Raw genomic sequence first — 18,306 nt, 5'->3', positions numbered from 1 at the left:
CCCTTTGTTTCTATTGGGTTACTTTTCTTTTTCTTGTTGTTTTATAGGGTTTTATTTTTATATATTTTGAACACTAGTCCCCTTGTTGATTATATATATTGCAAGCATCTTCTCCCAGTTTGTCATTTTTATGGTGTCTTCTAGTGTGCATATATATTTAACTTTAGCATAGTCAATTTATCCATCTATTCTTTCATCTTTTGGGCTTTTGTGTCTTATTAAGAAATCTTTCCATACCCTAAAGCCATAAAAATATTCTTTTTTTTCCCCTAAAAGTTTGAATTTTGCTTTTACATTTAAGCTTTTAATTCATCTGGAATTGGTTTATACCTACAGAGTGAAACTATTCCAATTTTTCCAACTGGATAACCAGTCCCTTTGGCACCTCTTATTTCATAGTTCATTTTTAACTTCAGTGATCTGCTGTCCTTCCTATCTCATATGCCAAGTTTCAAGTATAGGTGAGTCTATTTATAGGCTCTCTGTCCTTTTTCATTATTCTGTCTGTCTCTCTGTCCATCTATCTGTATCTCTCAGTCTGTCAATAACACATGTCAGAGTTATTATATTTATAAGACTCGATACCTAGTAGAGCAAGTCTTTGTACCCTGTTCTTTTTCAGAAATGTCTTGGTTGTTTTAATTTTTTAAATATATTTTTATTAGAGAGGTTGTGAACTTACAAAACAATCATGAACACGTGTGTGTCTTGGTTATTTTTGACCCTTTGCCAACACTTTGTCTTGACCTTTTTTTTTTTTAAGATTTATTTTATTTATTTCTCTCCCCTTCCCCCCGACCCCCCAAGTTGTCTGTTCTCTGTGTCCATTTGCTGCGTCGTCTTTATCTGCTTCTGTTGTTGTCAGCGGCATGGGAATCTCTGTCTCTTTGTGTTGCATCATCTTGCTGTGTCAGCTCTCCGTGTGTGCGGCACCATTCCTGGGCAGGCTGCACTTTCTTTTGCACTGGGCAGCTCTTCTTACAGTGCGCACTCCTTGCGCGTGGGGCTCCCCTACACGGGGACACCCCTGCATGGCCGGGCACTCCTTGCGCGCATCAGCACTGTGCATGGGCCAGCTCCACATAGGTCAAGGAGGCCCGGGGTTTGAACGCGGACCTCCCATGTGGTAGATGGACGCCCTAACCACTGGGCCAAGTCTGCTACCACTTTGTCTTGACCTTACTTGTGTCCCTACCTGCCCTCAGCTGTCAATTTCCCTACATTCTCTGGCCCTGTCTGCCTGCTCCTGTGTGGAGGGCTGGTGGGAGATGCTTCCTGTAGCTCTGGGAACTGCTGTGCCATTCCTCAAGGTATACGTGAAGTTCCACACCCTAAGGTTGTACCTGCTTTGTTCTCTCCTATCCCTGCTTTTCAGGGGTTTGCCCCTGAAGTACTCCCACTGCTCACACCCCAGTAACACTCACCAGCAGCTCCATGAAAGCAGAGGGGAGGCAGTGGGCAAGGAAGAGCCCGGACTTTGTGAATGGACAGAGGATGCCTTGTCATTGCATTTCCCGACCTGTGCAACATGTGAGGATGGGTGGGAGGCTGGAGGCAGGCCACGCAGAGCTTATAGGCCAAGCTGAGGATTTGGGGGGCTCATCTTAAGGGCAGTAGCAAGTTATTAGAAGGGTTTAAAGGAGAGAGTGTTTTAAGGTGACCCCCCCCCCCACTCCGGGCTTCAGTAGGAGAAAGGATTGAAAGGGGAAAGGAGGGCAGGGAGAAGCTGCTGCAATAGACCCAGTAAATGATGACTGTGATGAGGTGGTTGCATCTGAGTGGATGGTTGGATGGGGTCAAATATGTTTAAAAGGGAAAGGTGTTCAGAACAAGTAAGTAGCATGTCTTATCAGGCATAGATGGGCTAGTTCTCTAGACTCCTTCATCAGGAGTGATTTTAGACTGACCCTTAGTCAGAGTCACTTCCAAAGTGTGAGTGCCCCATGGGGCCAAGACTCTAGACTTATACCCCCAACAGCAAAAGGCATAGTGTTCTCCCCATGGAGGAGGGGCCCATCTGGGTGCTTTACTCTGGGTCAACTTTCCAAACCAGGATTTTTTTCTGCCTGGGATTTCATTTTCTGACATCTCTGATGATAAAATCCCTTCTCCTCCAGGAAGCCTTTCCTTCTTACTCCCAGACTAAGTGAGGAGTTTCCATTCTGGCTACCACAGTCCCCTGGGGACACTCTAAGGGTGTGTCTCACACTGCTGGATGCTGGACCATCCAAAAGGAACTGCTTGAGTCTGATTCATCTTTGCAACAAAGTGTCTAGGACAGATGTGGGCACTTGATGCATGAGACATCATCCCAAGATTTTATGGTGGCAAAGTACAGTGGTTATTTTTTTTTTTTAAAGATTTATTTATTTATTTAATTTCCCCCCCTCCCCTGGTTGTCTGTTCTTGGTGTCTATTTGTTGCGTCTTGTTTCTTTGTCTGCTTTTGTTTCTTTGTCCGCTTCTGTCGTCAGCGGCACAGGAAGTGTGGGCGGCGCCATTCCTGGGCAGGCTGCACTTTCTTTTCACGCTGGGCGGCTTTCCTCATGGGCGCACTCCTTGCACGTGGGGCTCCCCCACGCGGGGGACACCCTTGCGCGGCACGGCACTCCTTGCGCGCATCAGCACTGCGCATGGCCAGCTCCACATGGGTCAAGGAGGCCCGGGGTTTGAACCGCGGACCTCCCATATGGTAGACGGACGCCCTAACCGCTGGGCCAAAGTCCGTTTCCCAGTACAGTGGTTATTAACGCAGACTCTGGAGTTCAAAATCCCTAACTTCAAATTCCTGCTTCAAATATAATACCTCATAGCTGAGTGGACTGGGACAAGTAACATTACCTCTTCATGTCTCAGTTTCTTCATCTGTAAAATGGAGACAGTATCAGTCTCATCAAAGTTGCAAGGATTAAATGAAATATTGTAAAGCTCTTAGTATAATATTTGGCACACAAAGGTTAGATGTTACTTTTTGCTATGAATTCTGCCCTTCATATCTCTTCCTGTTTTTGCCTCTCTGGCTCTCCTCTCTCAGAGAAAAGCTGGAGAACTAGCTCAGCTATGCCAGAGCACACTTGCAGTTTTGTTGTCCCCAGGTTTGGCCTCGTCTAACTCCAATATACATCTTAAAAGGGATCCACTTCTCATTTCCACAGCACACTCATCGTTGTCATCTCTGGGACTATCACAAAGGCTTCCTTCCTTGTCAGATGAGAACAAATTAGACCTTTATGCCTCTTGACTAAAGGCAAATGGAAGTTTTATTAAAATATAATTCACATAGCTTACAATTTGCCCTTTTAAATGTACAATTCAATGATATTTTTTACTCAGAAAAGGAAATTTATAATTTACATTTTCTTTTTCTAAAATAAAATTATATTGAAGTATATCATTTATACATGAACATACTTAAATAATAAATGTATAATAAAAGATTTGATTTTACAAAAAAACATGCATATCATCATAATATAAGGCACCCATATATCACCCCATCACCACCATCTTGCATTGTTGTGAAACATTTGTTATAAACTGTGAAAGGACATCATCAAAATATTACTAACTATAGCCCATATCTTACATTTGGTGTATTTCCGCCCCAGCCTGCCTGATTATTAACACCCTGAATTATAATAGTATTCTATATTTGTTATTATTCATGAAACAACATTCTCATATATGTCCTGTAACACAGTCCATCTTTCACAACAATTCAATGATTTTTAATATAATCATAGAGTTATGTAGTCATCACCATGAATTTAATTTTAGAACATTTTCATCACTCCAAAAGGAAACTATAAATCCATTAGCAGTCACTCCCCATTTCCCCCTGGAAACCACTAAGCTATTTTCTGTTTCTATGGATTTGTCTATTTTGCACATTTCATATAAAGACACAATATGAGGTCTTTTGTTTGACTCTTTTACGTAGCATAATGTTTTCAAGGGTCCTCCATGGTGTAGCATGTGTCAGAACTTCATTCCTTTCTATGGAAAATAATATTTGCCCATAAAGTACACCATATTTTGCTTATCTATTCATTTGTTGATGGATATTTGGGTTGTCTCCACTTTTTAGCTATTCTGAATATTGCTGCTAGGAACATTCATGAACAAGTTTTCATGTGGACATGTTTTCAGTTCTCTTGGATACATACCTAAGAGTGGGATTTCTGGGCCATACGGTAACTTTATGTTTAACTCTTTGAGGAACTGCTAAAATGTTTTCCAAAGTCACTGTACCATTTTACAATCCCACCAACAATGTATTAGGGCTCCAATTTCTCCACATCCTCTCCAGCACTGGTTATTGTTGGTCTTCATTAATTAAGTCATCCTGATGGGTGTGACGTAGTATCTTATTGTGGGTTTGCATTTCCCTAATGACGAATAACGTTAAGCTTATTTTCATGTACTTATTGACCATTTGCTTATCTTCTTTAGCAAAATAGCTGGTAAAATCCTTTGCCCATTTTTAATTGGATTGTATTTTTACCATTGAGTTGTGAGAGTTCTTTATATATTCTGGACACAAGTTCCTTACGATCTGTGAATATTTTCTCCCATTCTGTGAGTTGTCTTTTCACTTTCTTGGTGGTATCTTTAGAAGCATTTTTTTTTTTTAAATTTTATGCAGTTCATCTATTTTTTCTTTTGTTGCTTGTACTATTAGTATCACATTTAAGAAACCACCACCTAACCTAAGATCATGAAAATATATACCTTTGTCTTCTTCTAAGAGTTGTATAGTTTAGCTCTTACATTACTCTTATTATTATAATATGGTATGAGGTAAGAGTCAAAGTTCATTCTTTTGCATGTGGATATCTAGTTGTCCTAACACCATTTGTTGAAAAGACTATTCTTACCCTATTGAACTGTATTGACACCTTATCAAAAAACAATTGATCATAAATGTAAGGGTTTATTTCTGGATGCCCAATTCTGTCCCATTGATCTATATTTGTATCCTTATGCCAGCATCGCACTATCTTGATTCCTATAACTTTGTAGTAAGTTTTGAGATCAGGAAGTTTGAAGCAGTCAGTCTGATCCCAGAACCCACACTCTTACCCCTTTCCTCCTCCCAACCTGCTAACCTTGGGACTCCACCAGAGTTCACTGTAGAACTTCTGGGACCAAGCCTTCATTCTCCCTGTCCCTTCTGCCTGGAGGCCTTTTGTTCCAGGGCCCCACTGACCAATTCCCAGTTAGTCCTCCACACTCAGGTCAAATCCCATCCCTTCTCTGAGTGCCTTAGTTCAGATAGTCAGTCCCTCCTCTGTATAATCCACCTACTTATGCAAACACCAGAGTCACCCACCACACCATAATTCTAGAATTCTCCATCCACCTCCCTATTAGATAGTATTTTCTCAAGGCCAGGGAGGTGGCCTCCTTCCTCTTCATATCGTCAGTACCTAGAGCAGGGTCTGGCACCAAGGGACCACTCGATGGAAGGACAAGTGGGCGAAATCTCCAGGAGCTATGGGGATGGAAATAAATGTTTGATGGGAAGACTGAGGGCACTCAACCCAGGAAGAACATCTAAATAGAATCAGCTAAACAGAATTAGTCTTAGCTCTGGAATTTGTAATGAAAATTAGAAAAATATGTAGGCAGTCATTTCTTTGGTATGTTTACACATGGGCCTCATTCAAAATTTAAAAGTCAGTTCTGATAAAGCAAGAGAGGTTTTAGTTTGGGGTGGAAGGCATCTAAGTGTGCAGCTGTCTTCTCAAGGTTCATAGTAGACATCACTGCCCCTCCCAGGAGGTGTCTGGTAGCAATTCAGTATCTTGATATGACTTGGCCAACATGAAGTTAGCCTAAGGGTGCTTTATATATATATATCCTACTCATAACAATTCATCTGCACCTCTTGTAACAATAGAGAACTGACACACCCTCCCCTGTGACCTGATCTCCTGAAGAATACATGATCTTGGGTTTCTTCATCATTGCCACAACCTAAAGGGAAAGGAGAGCCAGAAGGAAGAGTTCAAGGGCCAGGATTTAGACTTTGGTCCATTGGGAACTCTCCAGCCAAGCTAGAAGTCCCCTTTCCTCTCCCCACCTGCACTGTCAGCCTGGATCTTCTCTAGACCTCAAGACATAAGGTTCTGCAACTGATGAGAAAGAATGCATTTGGAACTTTTTAATCTCATAATGCCAACTCGGATTGTAATCATCAATGCATCCTTTCCAACCCCTCTCTAAGGGCTCAGCAGCTAAAGAGTTTTAATGTGTGCCTATTGTATTCCAAGCACTGCCCCAGCTGGGCTCTTGACATGTGTTATTCCATTTAATTTTTACAACAACTCTAGGATGTAAGAGGCATCATCCTTATTTTGCAGATGAGGAAACTGAAGCTCAGAGAGTTATTTTCAGGGAATATACAATATACCAGTAAATGACAAGCCAGGATTGGATCCCAGGCCTTGCTGATTTCAGCTGAACCTTGGGCTGGAATGTAATGTTTTCACCTAAGTCACAGATGGTGGTGACAACAGAACCCTGGAGAACTGGCTGAAGTTCATATCGGTCTGGATATGGTGAAGAAACATTGCTTCTTCACCTAATCCAGATATCAAAGGAAGAGTCTGTCCCTTTCCTTCGGGGGATCAGCCCTCATCAGCATAGGGCAGCTACACATATCAGATGGGCCCACGTTTAGACATGACACACTGCCTTGAAGGTGTTAAGAAAGCAAAATGCAAGAAGTGACTTACTTGGATCTTAGCGGGGGAGGGACAAGGAGCCACCAGTGTTCCCAGCCCGAAGGTCACTCTTCCATCCAGATTATGGATTTTGAGTGAGAACAGAAAATGCCCCGTCAGGCTTTCTCTGCAGGGCCTCAGCTTCCATCACCAGCTGCTCGACAGCTTTATGCATGTGTGTCTGAGGAGTCTGTGCCCAGTGAGCATCCAAACAAATTGAGCTCTAAATCATGCTATCGCACTCCTGCCTCCTCCCTCCCATCCTGGGCCGTTCTCTGAACTCTGTGCCGAGTGGGTGCAGGAATGAAAACGCAAACTGTGTAATCGGGGGTCTCAGGTCTGCTTCCGATAAGTCTGACTAATCTTGAGAGGGCAGGGGCCCTGTCTGTCCTGTCCCCACTTGATCCCCTGTGCCCCAAACGGCACCTAGTGGAGGTTCATGGGTGTTTGTAGAAAAAAAGTTAGATGGAGGGTTCGGTCCCTGTCCTTGAAGCGCTCAGGAGTGGGCAGCTGGTTGTGGGGTCTGCAGTGCTGGTGGCAGCCGTGGCCGAGGAGGATGGACAGGCAGGGTCTCTGTCCATTGGGCACAGGTCCCTGGAGGGTGAGACAGGTCTAGGGCCAAGTTCAGCTCCTGTGGTTAGAACAACCCTGTACCCTGAGAGCAGTGAAAGCCCCACCAGAAAGCATCTTCAGAGAGACAAAGGTGCCTTCTCTTTGCACCTGCAGCATGTACCCATATCTGAGCACCCAAAACTCAGGCAGTTCGGGACAGTGGAAGGAGCACAGGCTATGGATTCCAGTGCCCTGGACTCTGATCCCTGCCCCTCATTTACATCCTGAGTGACTTCGGGTAGGTCTCTTAGGCTCTCAGAGCTGTGGTTTCCTTGTGGATAAAGTAGAGCTGGTAACCACAGTCAGGGGGTCGGAAGGCTTAAATGCAAAGTACTTGTCACAGGTGTTCAGTAGGTGAAGGCCATGGGTCGTCGCCTGGCCTGAGTGGCAGAATGCAGGGCACTGGAGGCCTTAGCACATCTGTAACCCAGCGTGGGGTGTTAGAGACCTCGGGGCTCTGAGTGGCTGTGGGGTGGATGACAGCAGAGGACAGCGTGGAAGGGAGGGACGACTGACAAGCCTGTGGGGAGGGAGGGAGAGGCGCTCCGGCCTCCTCCAGGGAGGGAGAAGAGAGAATGAGCCACCAGGCAACCAGCCTAAGAGGCCTGCTGGCCAGGGCAAGCCAGGCCCAGAGCTTCTCACAGGCGGTGGCTCATTTCTACTTTAACCAGAACAAGAAAGAGGTCAAAGCCAGACTGAGCCTGCTGGAGAGTCCTTAGCAGCTCCAGAAGAGGCACTGGCAGTCAGCGGTGGCGAGCTCAGCCTTTGGGGCCCTGAGCTGGCCTTTGCCCCATCCTGCCACGTCCCTCTGGCCTCCTGGGCCGCTCACTCCACCCGGGCCCAGAACTGTCCGGCAATGATTTATGAAAAGGATGACCGGACAGTCCTCTTTCCCACCACGAGCCTCTGGACCTTGACCCACTGTGACTCCCGCCAGGACCCGCCCCCCAGCGGCCCCTGCCCTCCTAGGGCCTCTGGCTGTACCCCTGAGGGCCGCCCTCTCGGAAGCTGCCTCTCAGCCTCTCAGTTCACCGTTGGCAGTGCGAGGCTCTCTGCCCTGAACACAGGAAGAAACATCACTCGTTCAAGGACACAGCCTTGGACTCATTGTTCTCCTGTGTGATTCCCTGTCTTTCTGGAGTCCTTGAGTCTTGAGTGCACATGGGTAGTGGGAGAGGGTGGGCTTCGTGTGCTAGGCACAGTCAGTCGGCATCAGTGTCACAGTGACCTCAGATGCAGAGAGAGGGCACCCACCCCCCAGCAGAGAATATGGTCAGTGGTGCAGGCGCCCAGCCCACAGATCAGTAAAGCTGCGCTCCCTCTCCCCCTATCCTCCCCCTCCTCCCCCCCTCCTCCTCCCTCTCCTCCTTCTCCTTCCTCCCCCTTCCTCCCCTCCCTCTCCTCCTCCCCTCCCTCCCCTCCCTCTCCTCCTCCTCCTCCTTCTCCTCCCCCTCCTCCCTCCCCTCCTTCCCTTCCATCTCCTCCTCCTTTCCCTCCCTCCCCTCCCTCTCCTCCTTCTCCTCCCTCTCCTCCCTCCCTTCCCTCCTTCTCTTCCTCCCCCTTCCTCCTCTCCCTTTCCTCCTCCTCCTCCCTCCCTCCCCATTCTCCTCCCTCCCTCCCTCCCCTTCCTTCCATCCTCCTCGTCCCCCCTCTCCTCCCCCTCCTCTTCTCCTCCCCCTCCACCCTTTCCTCCCTCCCCTCTCTCTCCTCCTTCTCCTCCCTCCCCTCCCGTCCTTCCCCTCCTTCTCCTCCTTCTCCTCCCTTCCTTCCTTCTCCCCCTCTCCTCCCCCTCCTCCTCCCCTCCCTTTTCTCCCTCCCCTCCCTCTCTTCCTCCTCCTCCCTCCCCTCCTTCTCCTCCTATCCTTCCTTCCTCTCCTTCTCCTCTTTCTCCTCCCTTCCCTCCTTCTCCTTCCTCTCCTCCTTCTCCACTCTCTCTTCCCCCTCTTCCCTCTCCTCCCTCCCCTCCCTTTCCTCTCTCCCCTCCCTCCCCTCCTTCTCCTCCTCCGCCTTCCTCCCCTCCCACTCTTCCTCCTCCTCCCTCCCCTCCTTCTCCTCCCTCCCCTCCTTCTCCTCCCTCCCTTCCCCTCCTTCTCCTTCTCCTCCCTCTCCTCCTTCTCCCCCCTCTCTTCCCCCTCCTCCCTCCCCTCCCTCTCCTCCCTCCCCTCTGTCCCATCCCTCACCTCCTTCTCCTCCTTCTCCTCCTTCTCCTCCTCCTCCCTCTCCTCCTTCTCCTCCCCCATTTCCTTTGGGCAGATATCACAGGCAGTAGGCCTGACATCACACCAGCAGTAAGAAGACTAGTTTTGTTTTCTTGCTTTTTCCAAAATATCTCCAGTGAACATTTGGTTCTTTCATTTTGAGAGAGAGGAAAAGGAACTTTAATCCATGTGCATGTGCGTGTGTGTATTTAAACAGATTTTGAAGAACATGTCCTGGTGGGTGAGTTTCCTAGACTGAAAGCCAGGTGACAGCTCCTTCCTGGCCCAGTAAGCGCAGAGCCCTCCACTTGTGATCCGCCGGCAGGCCCAGCATCACCCTTCAGGAAAGAACCTGGGAGCTGAGACCCATCCCAGGACACTGGCCCCAAAGGCCACTTAATCCTTAGAATAATAGTGTCCTCAAAAATGACCAGGTGTGGAAGGAGGTGCGCTGCTACAGCCTTTATGAAAATGAATGGGGCAGCAACCTTCTGACCTGAAAACTCTACTTACCTTTTGTGCCTAGCAAGGATGGAGGCAAAAAGATTTTTGTTAGAGTGTGGCTTGTGGTGGCAAAGCCCTGGAAATCTGGAGAGCCACTCGTAGGGGAACGGTGCAGTGCAGTGGAATACCATAACCTGGGCTTCTAGAGAGCTATTAGTAAGAATGACTTAGGTGACGTTCGCATTGGCTGGAGAGACTTCCAAGCTATAGATATGCTAAAGAAGTAACGCAAGTGGCACACCACGTTGAGAATAAGCCCGGGTTTGCGTACAGCCCAGCTCCTGGCCCACGTAGCACTTGATCATAGCGGGGGCTGTGATAACCGGGCACCCCGGCCCCAGCCAGCCCGACGCAGCCACTTCTGTCCGTGCCTACAGCACCTTCCTGCCGGGCCTCGTGGGCTGGATCAACCGCTTCTTCTTCTGGCTCCTGTTCACCGGGAAGAAGGAGAGCAGTGACCTCAGCCACAAGATCTTCACCTACGAGTGCCGCTTCAAGCAGCACGTCCAAGACTGGGCCATCCCCAGGTGGGTGGCTTTGCCCCGTGGCAGGCAACAGTGGACCTGGCCTTCCTTCCCATGCCGGCCAGGCTTTCCAGTTCCAGAGAAGGCCCTCGCGGGCTGTGGGCTCCCACCATCCTCACTGCAGCCCTCCCACGTAGATGCGTCAGGTCAAGTGGTGCAGGTCTTAGGACTCCTAGTCCAAGGCTCTTTGCCCCAAGCCGTTCTGCCTCGGAGGGACTCCCAGGCCCAGAATCCTCTACGTTCTCACTGTCTGCGAACCTCTAGCTGTGTGATGGCAGGCTCAGGTGGGAGCCGGGGGCTGCCTGACCAAGCTTCTGTTTTGCTGAAAGACCGTCCTGTGCTTTCAGTCCCATAGCCAGCAGAGACCCTCCGGCAGCACTGGGGGCTGCTCCCCTGCCTTGGGAGGGGTGCTCCAGCCGCACCCTAGGAAGCAGTCCTCAGCCCCAGCTCACTGTGACGCCCTCGCTAAGTGCCCCCCTGTTGGTTTCTTTCTCCAGGAAAAGGAGAGGGTGGTGGCTGGTGCTCAGGAGATGCCTCTGCCATAGCGTTAGAAGCTTGGTCACCAGACTCTCCAGGCAGAAATTTTAGAATCCAAGTCAGCTCCCTCTTAGCTCTGTCTAAAAGAGAAGGTCTGGGGACATGGGACAATTGGCAGATATCTGAGTGGAGCCCCTTATTCAGTGAGGTCCCGGGGGACCCAACCAAGAGCTTGTCTACTTTCCAGGGAGGCACACTGAGGTCACATATGCCGTAAGGAAGACTCTCAGAGCAGCCACAGGAATGGGCCTGCTCGAGAGCGCATCCGGGTGAGGCTGAGGCACATTCGGGAGGCTGCATGCTGGCCTTCTGCGGTCCCTTCCCACCCTGAGGTCCTGGTTCTCTCCCCCGGGGCTGAGTGCAGAGAGAAGATCAAGGAGGCCCTGCTGGAGGCTGAAGGCCACGCTGGAGGCCCACCCCAAGGTGGTGGCCCACTACCCCCGTGGAGCGTGTGCGCTTCACCCGGGGGGACGACATCCTGCTGAGCCCCTGTTTCCAGAGGGACAGCTGCTACATGAACATCATCATGTACAGGTGATGGGCTCCATTGCCCCCCGGGAGAGTGGGGTGTGGAACTGCCCTCAGTTTTGAAAGGACCCCTCTCCTTTCCTAACCTTTCAATGCTGCTCAAAATGCCCCCTTCTCAGAGACACCTTCCTGATTCTGGCACCAGGAAGTAGTCCCTCTCCTCTGAGTTTCTGAAGCATGCTCTGTACTCCTATGACATTTACCATTTTCTACCCACATTATATTAATATAATAATTAAGAGTTGTGTTATAAGTAATAGTAATGTTAGTAGCTACCATTTATGAAGCTGATATTATGGAACGACAAATATATTTTCCCTCATGTGCCTACTCTGGTCAATGATACAGACAGCCCAAAATGCTGTGTTGGGAAGGAGTCTGAGGTCAGGCTTAAGTTCAGCAAAAAAGAGGGTCACACCTGATGCTAAGTGTCCACCGTGGAAGCACGGCCCACCCTGACTGGCCCCGCCAGGCACTGGGGTGATTCTCTATGCATAGGAGTTTGGTTTTTACTTTCTTGTGCAGTTTTCAGTTAAAGCTTATGTACATGAATAGTTTAAAAGGCTCAATTTCCAGATCTTCAGTTTGCCTGTGTTTCCTTTTCTAAAATATTCTGCCTAAGATGCGCCGTCCTACCCACCTCTCCCCATCCTTCCATTCTTCTCGGACTTTGCAAAAGAAATACGTACCTTTCGTCCATCTCAGATCTAACTATGGTGTATTTCTCCAGAATATAAAAATTCCAAACTTCTAGGGTGCAAAGGGACAATTAAGAGAACGCACTGTTCCTGAAGGGCATCCCACAAGAGACAGAAAAGGGGCTGCAGTTTACTTCACGGGGGGTGACAAGCACGAAGGCTCAGACCTCATCTGCCCATCCATCTTCTCTCCACCTGTGACTTCAAAATCAGAAGCAAAAAATTATCATGGGGATGCTTATTAACATGTTCATTTGAATTTTCAAAAACCAAGTCAGACTTCACGGTCAGTAAGTCAGGTTTGGCTGGGTGGCTTGGCAACGAGGACCCACTGGTTTTGCCAATTAGGTTATATGGTGAACATCTCCATAAACCAAGGTAATTCTGAAATTTCAAGACTTTGCCAAAAATATATTTAAAAGTGGCATATATATACAAAATTCCTTTAAATTATTTAAACTTATAAAATGCCAGATGCCAGTTAAAAAATATGTGAGAGGATGCACAATTTTTAAGGCGGCAAAGACCTCTGTCTGTGTCTGAATGCCTGTTAGACTGGGAGCTCCTTGCAGGCAGAACCACGTCTTGATTTCTATGGCACCAGGGCCAAGTGCTGGGTGTGGCACGGAGAAGGTGCCAGATAACTGTGGTTGGGATGGTGCAGGGCAGGGCAAGGCCTTACCTCCTTCTGCCGCTCCCCAGGCCCTATGGCAAGGACGTGCCCCGGCTGGACTACTGGCTGGCCTACGAGACCATCATGAAGAAGGCTGGGGGGAGGCCCCACTGGGCCAAGGTAAGGCTTACAGGCAGAGGCACAGCAGGGGCCAGCCTGCCGCCCAGCTCCTTGTCAGCTGTCGGTCTAATCAGAGACAACTCGCTTCCCTCTGTCCTTCTGCCTGCCCACACGAGACTGCTGGAAAATACTGGGGGCTGAGCAAGTCCCAGAAAGCAGGAGCTTCCCCTCCCTAACTAGACCCCATCCCGCTTTCTATGTTCTTGTTCAAACGGTCCAGTGATTGCAATCTTCTCAACAGTGACTGGTACTTCAGAGTTTTTGGAGAAATTTCTCCTCTTTACACTGTATTTGATTCTCATTGCAACCCTATGAGCAGGATAAGGCAGGGATCTCTGAGCCCATTTAATAGATAAGAAACTGAGGCTTTACATACTAATTAACTATAGAATTGAGGCCAGAGCCCTCTGTGCTGTACCACACTGCCAGGTGGCAGTGGGAATGGGGGACCTTAATGCTACATTTTAATACTTTTCTTCTTTACTTTCCATGCTCCTTCCTTGTTGGGTCTCTACATTGTGTGTGCGTGTGCATGTGTGTATATGCTTGCGTGTGTGTGAGCATGAGGGCCTGGGCGTGCGGCTGTGCATGTGTGTGTGAGAGCATGTGTGTGCTTGTGACAGTGTGCTTGAAGGGTGTCATTCAAGCAGTGGCACGGACACGCAGGTGCCTGCCCTCCAGCCCTGCTGGAACGCCAGCTCCAGAGCTGAGGCCTGTTGTGTCTTTGTTGCCTCCACAGGCCCACAACTGTACCCGGAAGGACTTCGAGAAAATGTATCCTGCCTTTCCAAAGTTCTGTGCCATCCGAGAAAAGCTGGACCCCACTGGGATGTTCCTGAATGCGTATCTGGAGAAAGTGTTCTACTGAAGCCGAAGCAGAAAACAAGCCACGTCCCCTCGCCCCACCCCCCATTCTGCAGTCCCACTGGCCAGATGGGAAACAAAATTTCCACTCTCCAGTTCCTCTGCTCAGAGCCCACAGCTGCTCTGACCCCACAAATGATGAGCCTGGCTCTGGGCAGGTGCCTCTCCTCTCTTACTTTGTTTCTTTTACAGCAACTCCAGCAAGGAGGTGGCCTGAGCAGAATTAACATGGTGCCCAAATTCCCAATGGTCTCTCCCTCTTGGGCACTCCCTTTTGCCAAGCCTACAATCACCACATCCTCTTTCCCGAGGGGGAGAAGAAGCCCTAAACTGCCATGCTTATCTAGGATGATTCAGTCATCCACAGGTTCCACCAGCCAGCTGTGTATGACACAGAGTTCTCATGGTCTATGGCTTCAGGAATTCCCTCTCCAGCCCTCTTGGGAAAGGCGTCTCATTGGCATGTGTTTGAGCACAGAAGTCCTGTGTCCTGTCCTCTGCTTTCTTTCACCCTTGAGGGTCTCTCAAATGCCCAGGTGAGCGCCCATCTGCCCTGGTGACTGCCCTCTTGCAGGTGGGACCAACCGTCCTCTGGCCTTCAGCATGTCCATTTCAGGGAATGTTTGGGGAGTGGGACTCTCTTTGCCTCCTTTTCAGTAAAGACCAAGAATTGGTCTCTGCTTCCTCCTCTTCACATCTAATGTAATTCTTCAGGAGGAAAGAGGCTCACAGATTCCCTGGCTTACCTTCTTGAGGTCATGGGTCTTAAAGTTGCCTGGAAAATGCTCCCCATATTCCTTTTATAAACCTAGTTTGCCTCTGACCTACCACACTTTGTGGCCATTCTTTCATGGAGCACTCACTGAACATCTACTCTGTGACAAATGCTTTGGGGAATTAAAGAAACTTAAGACAGGTTCCTGCCATCAAGAAATTTATAGTAAAGAGGCAAGACTAAAACTTTCAGTAGCAATATAAGGGAGACCATGATGAAACGTCAGGTAAATGGCGTATGGTCGAGGGCCTGTCAAACCTGCCTTAGTCGAACCCCTCGGGGGCCGTGGCTCAGACGAGATGCCCATGACCACGGCTTTAGGAGCAAGAGCAACTCTGAAGCAGGGCTGCTTGCATGATTTGCAGGGCCTAGCACAAAATGAAAATTCAGGGCCCCTTATTTGAAAATGATTAAGAATCTCAAGAGGACGACAGCATTAACCCAGGAAGGGGGTCTCCTGAGCAGGGCAAGATGCACTCCCCTGAAGCCAGCCTGCTGGTATTGCAAGGAAAGGAATTCAGGATTGGTGATGTAACAGAAAGAATATCATAGCAGGTTACACACCAAGGATTTGGATATTATTGAGTCCACATCACCTCCCTGAGATAAGGAAACTGAGGCTCAGAGAGGTGAAGAAACTTGTCCAGTGTCACAAAGCAAGTTTGAAAGGCAGTTTCTTCAAACAAAACCTGGGTGCATCTCACAGCCTAACATTTTGGAGATCTTATATTTTAACTTTTGAAAAAACTGCATTTTGTATTCTATTCCATTATGTAATTTTTTTTTTTTTTCATTTTAAGTGATGCTTTATTTTCCAGGTCTGTAAATGACATTTCTGCTCTAGGAAGGAGTGCCATCCTGGTACTGTGTCCCCTCTGGTCCTTCACACCTATCCTACAGGAAAGATGGGCATTAAGGGACATACAGCACAGTGACTTAAGTCTCAAATTTTGAAGTTCAGTAAAATGTCAGTCCTTGAATGCTGAGGCAACAGAATGTTCTGGAAATAGACTTTCTATTTCCAGAGGCTCCAGACCCTTTTTGGTTCACTCTTTTGATAAATATAATTTACTCTTCCTTTGATTTGAGATCGTTTGATGCCTGAAGGTCATGATGACCAAAAATTCTCATTACATTACAATTTTGATATCGAGCGGTGTTTACTAAGCCCATCAGTTGGGCTCCTGAAGGCATCTCTAATACGGAGCCGCTTTTTCTCTCCTTTCTCGCCTCCTCCTGGCTACTCGCGCCCGGGTTCCCCATGGCTGGGTTCCCATCGCCTGGGCGCTCCGTTCCAATTGTTCAATCTTGCGGAGGGAGCATGAGCCGGCTCTGCCCCCTTGTGGCAAACGCTCTAAGCATCTCCGGAAACGCACCTGGGAAAGTGGTGGGCGGTGCTCTAAGTCTGGACCTCTAACAGGGGACAATTACCAGCAGCGTCTACGAAGAAATGGGATAGAGGGATGAGGAACGGTGTCTCCCTGGGCCAGGGTGAAGCTACTTTGAAGTTCAGATTCAGAGCTGTTGGGCCAGGAGCAGCTCCCATGGTTAGAACTGTGGGGAGAGGTCACCAGCCGGAAGGCAGCCTCCCCAGGTGGCGTCGGTGACCTGGGGACAGCTTCCTCCAGTGCTGCCTCGGCCCCTACACTCCCCTGGTGTGGAGACGAGAAGGGGGCGAGGTTCAGGTGGGCTCTGAGGGTCCCCCGTTCCGTTCACTGGTGAGAGCCGAAGGCTGGCTACCCCGAGGCATAGCTCGGGCCCTGCGCAAGGCGCTTACGGCGGTGCTGTGCATCCGCCTCTTGACATCACCCCTGCTGATGCCACCCCGGAAGCCTGCTCTGCCTTACCTGGCCCTGCTCACATTAGAAAGGAGAGAAGCCCTTGTCCAAGGGACGGAAGGTTGCAGCCAGCCAGCCACTGTTTCGAAAGCCTCCCCAAACCCAGACCCGTGAAACACAGGCCCAAGACCGGTGCCCTCTCGCTCCCCAAGCGGGCGTCTCTGGAGAGGGGTTACCTCGAATTGGCCTGGTCTGCCTGGTCACCTGCCTGGGAGAGGCCTAGGGGATAGGTAAGGCCTTTGTAGCTCAGGAGAGCCAGACAAGGCGTGGGATAGGGAAGGCGGGAAGGTAGAGCGCGCTGGGGGCGAGGTGGCGCGGAAGCCGACCGTCAGCGGGGACCGGGCGCTGAGAGCGCGCCACGCCGCAGTCCCACCGGCTGAGCGCGGATCGGCCGTCAGTCCCTTAACAGGAGTCAAGGCTCCACCTGGTGGCAGAGAGGCGAATACAGAGCGGCGTGCCTCTGACCTAAACCGCGCAGAGCCTTGCAGGTCCCCAACTCTAAAGCAAGCGGAAATGCCACCGAAGGGGGAACAGACCCACAGCGAGGCTCGAGGCAAGTTGGCCAGGAGGAAGTTTCAAACTTAGACGTGTTCGCTTCGCGTGCCCCAAAAGAAAGGCCTTACCTGGAGGTCTCCAGTTACTAAAATGAAGGCAAAGGGAGGAGAGGAGAGGGAAAGCCGAGGAAATTAGCTCCAAGGACCCTAATCCCAAGGGTCTGATGCTTGAGGAGAACTAAAGGGGGGCGGGGGGCGGGAATGCAGTGTCAGAGCAAAGCTGCACTCAGTTCTTGAGCTTGGCTTACCTTAATTTTCACTCTGGTTTCTTCCCCTGTGGTAGTGCCTTGATGAGGTTCAGAGTGGCCCAGGCAGTTCCAGAAAATTCCAAAGCAGACTTACAAAACTTTTGATTTGTTTAAATGTTTTACATCCATAAATTAATGCCTTTACATATTGGAGAGAGAGAGAGAGAGAGAGAGATTTGCAATCCTCAAGATAATTCAGGATATACTTTAAAAATCCAATACCTTGTACTCTCCAGCATCTGGACTGGTGATGGGAAGCAGTATTAAATTTGGATAATGAACATCTTCTTTCGATGCATTATGATTTTTTTTTTAATACATGAAGATGTCAAAAGTCTTGATGCAAGACTCATTAGGAGTGTGAGGCTGGATTAAGTGGTCCCTGTGAAGTGCCTCATTTGGGGACTGTCCTTTAGTGGATTGGGCAGGGTCAGGCACACAAGAGGGACTGGTGACAAAGATGAGGTTGTGGGAGAATGTCTGGTACCAGGTCAAGGTCACAGTCTTTGTTCCCCTGGGTGCTGGGGGAAACAAATGAGAGCAGGCAGGTAGTGGTGCCGTACCTCTCTCCAGGTTTCCTAGTCTGATTCCCCAGCCCACCTTGGAGTGGACCTGAATTGGCTGAAGGCAACTTGCTAGATCTTCAGTGAGCGAGCCCTGAAGGAGGTGGGAGCAGGCGCAGGACGAGCTGTACAAATACGCTCATTTTGGTTGTTGGTGTGGGAGGAGTGGGGTGGGGGGGTGGGGATATACAGGAACCTCTTTTATTTTTTAATGTAACTTTTTTTTGGTGATGTATATATCTTCAAAAAAATTACAATTTACAAAAATGATGTGATGGGAGTGGGGAGTGGGTTATGTGGGAACCTCTTATGTTTTTAGTTTTTCATGTTTTTGTAATGTAAC

At 49.0% G+C, this 18,306-nt stretch overlaps 1 protein-coding gene across 1 annotated transcript in view; it reads left to right on the top strand.

Moving 5' to 3' along the window:
• The window catches only part of LOC101447362 (L-gulonolactone oxidase), a 43,130-nt gene extending 27,287 nt beyond the window's left edge, over positions 1-15,843 (top strand). The window contains 6 exon segments of the mRNA XM_004454158.5: positions 10,419-10,568; positions 11,467-11,494; positions 11,496-11,540; positions 11,542-11,636; positions 13,031-13,121; positions 13,861-15,843. Coding sequence (XP_004454215.2) covers positions 10,419-10,568; positions 11,467-11,494; positions 11,496-11,540; positions 11,542-11,636; positions 13,031-13,121; positions 13,861-13,989 — 538 coding nt within the window. The 3' untranslated portion in view covers positions 13,990-15,843.
• Positions 15,844-18,306: the final 2,463 nt, after the last annotated feature.

Source organism: Dasypus novemcinctus, chromosome 25, assembly GCF_030445035.2.
Source record: "Dasypus novemcinctus isolate mDasNov1 chromosome 25, mDasNov1.1.hap2, whole genome shotgun sequence".
NCBI lineage: Eukaryota > Metazoa > Chordata > Mammalia > Cingulata > Dasypodidae > Dasypus > Dasypus novemcinctus.
The sequence above is the reverse complement of the archived record's forward strand: the minus strand, read 5'-3'. Positions and strand labels throughout refer to the sequence as shown.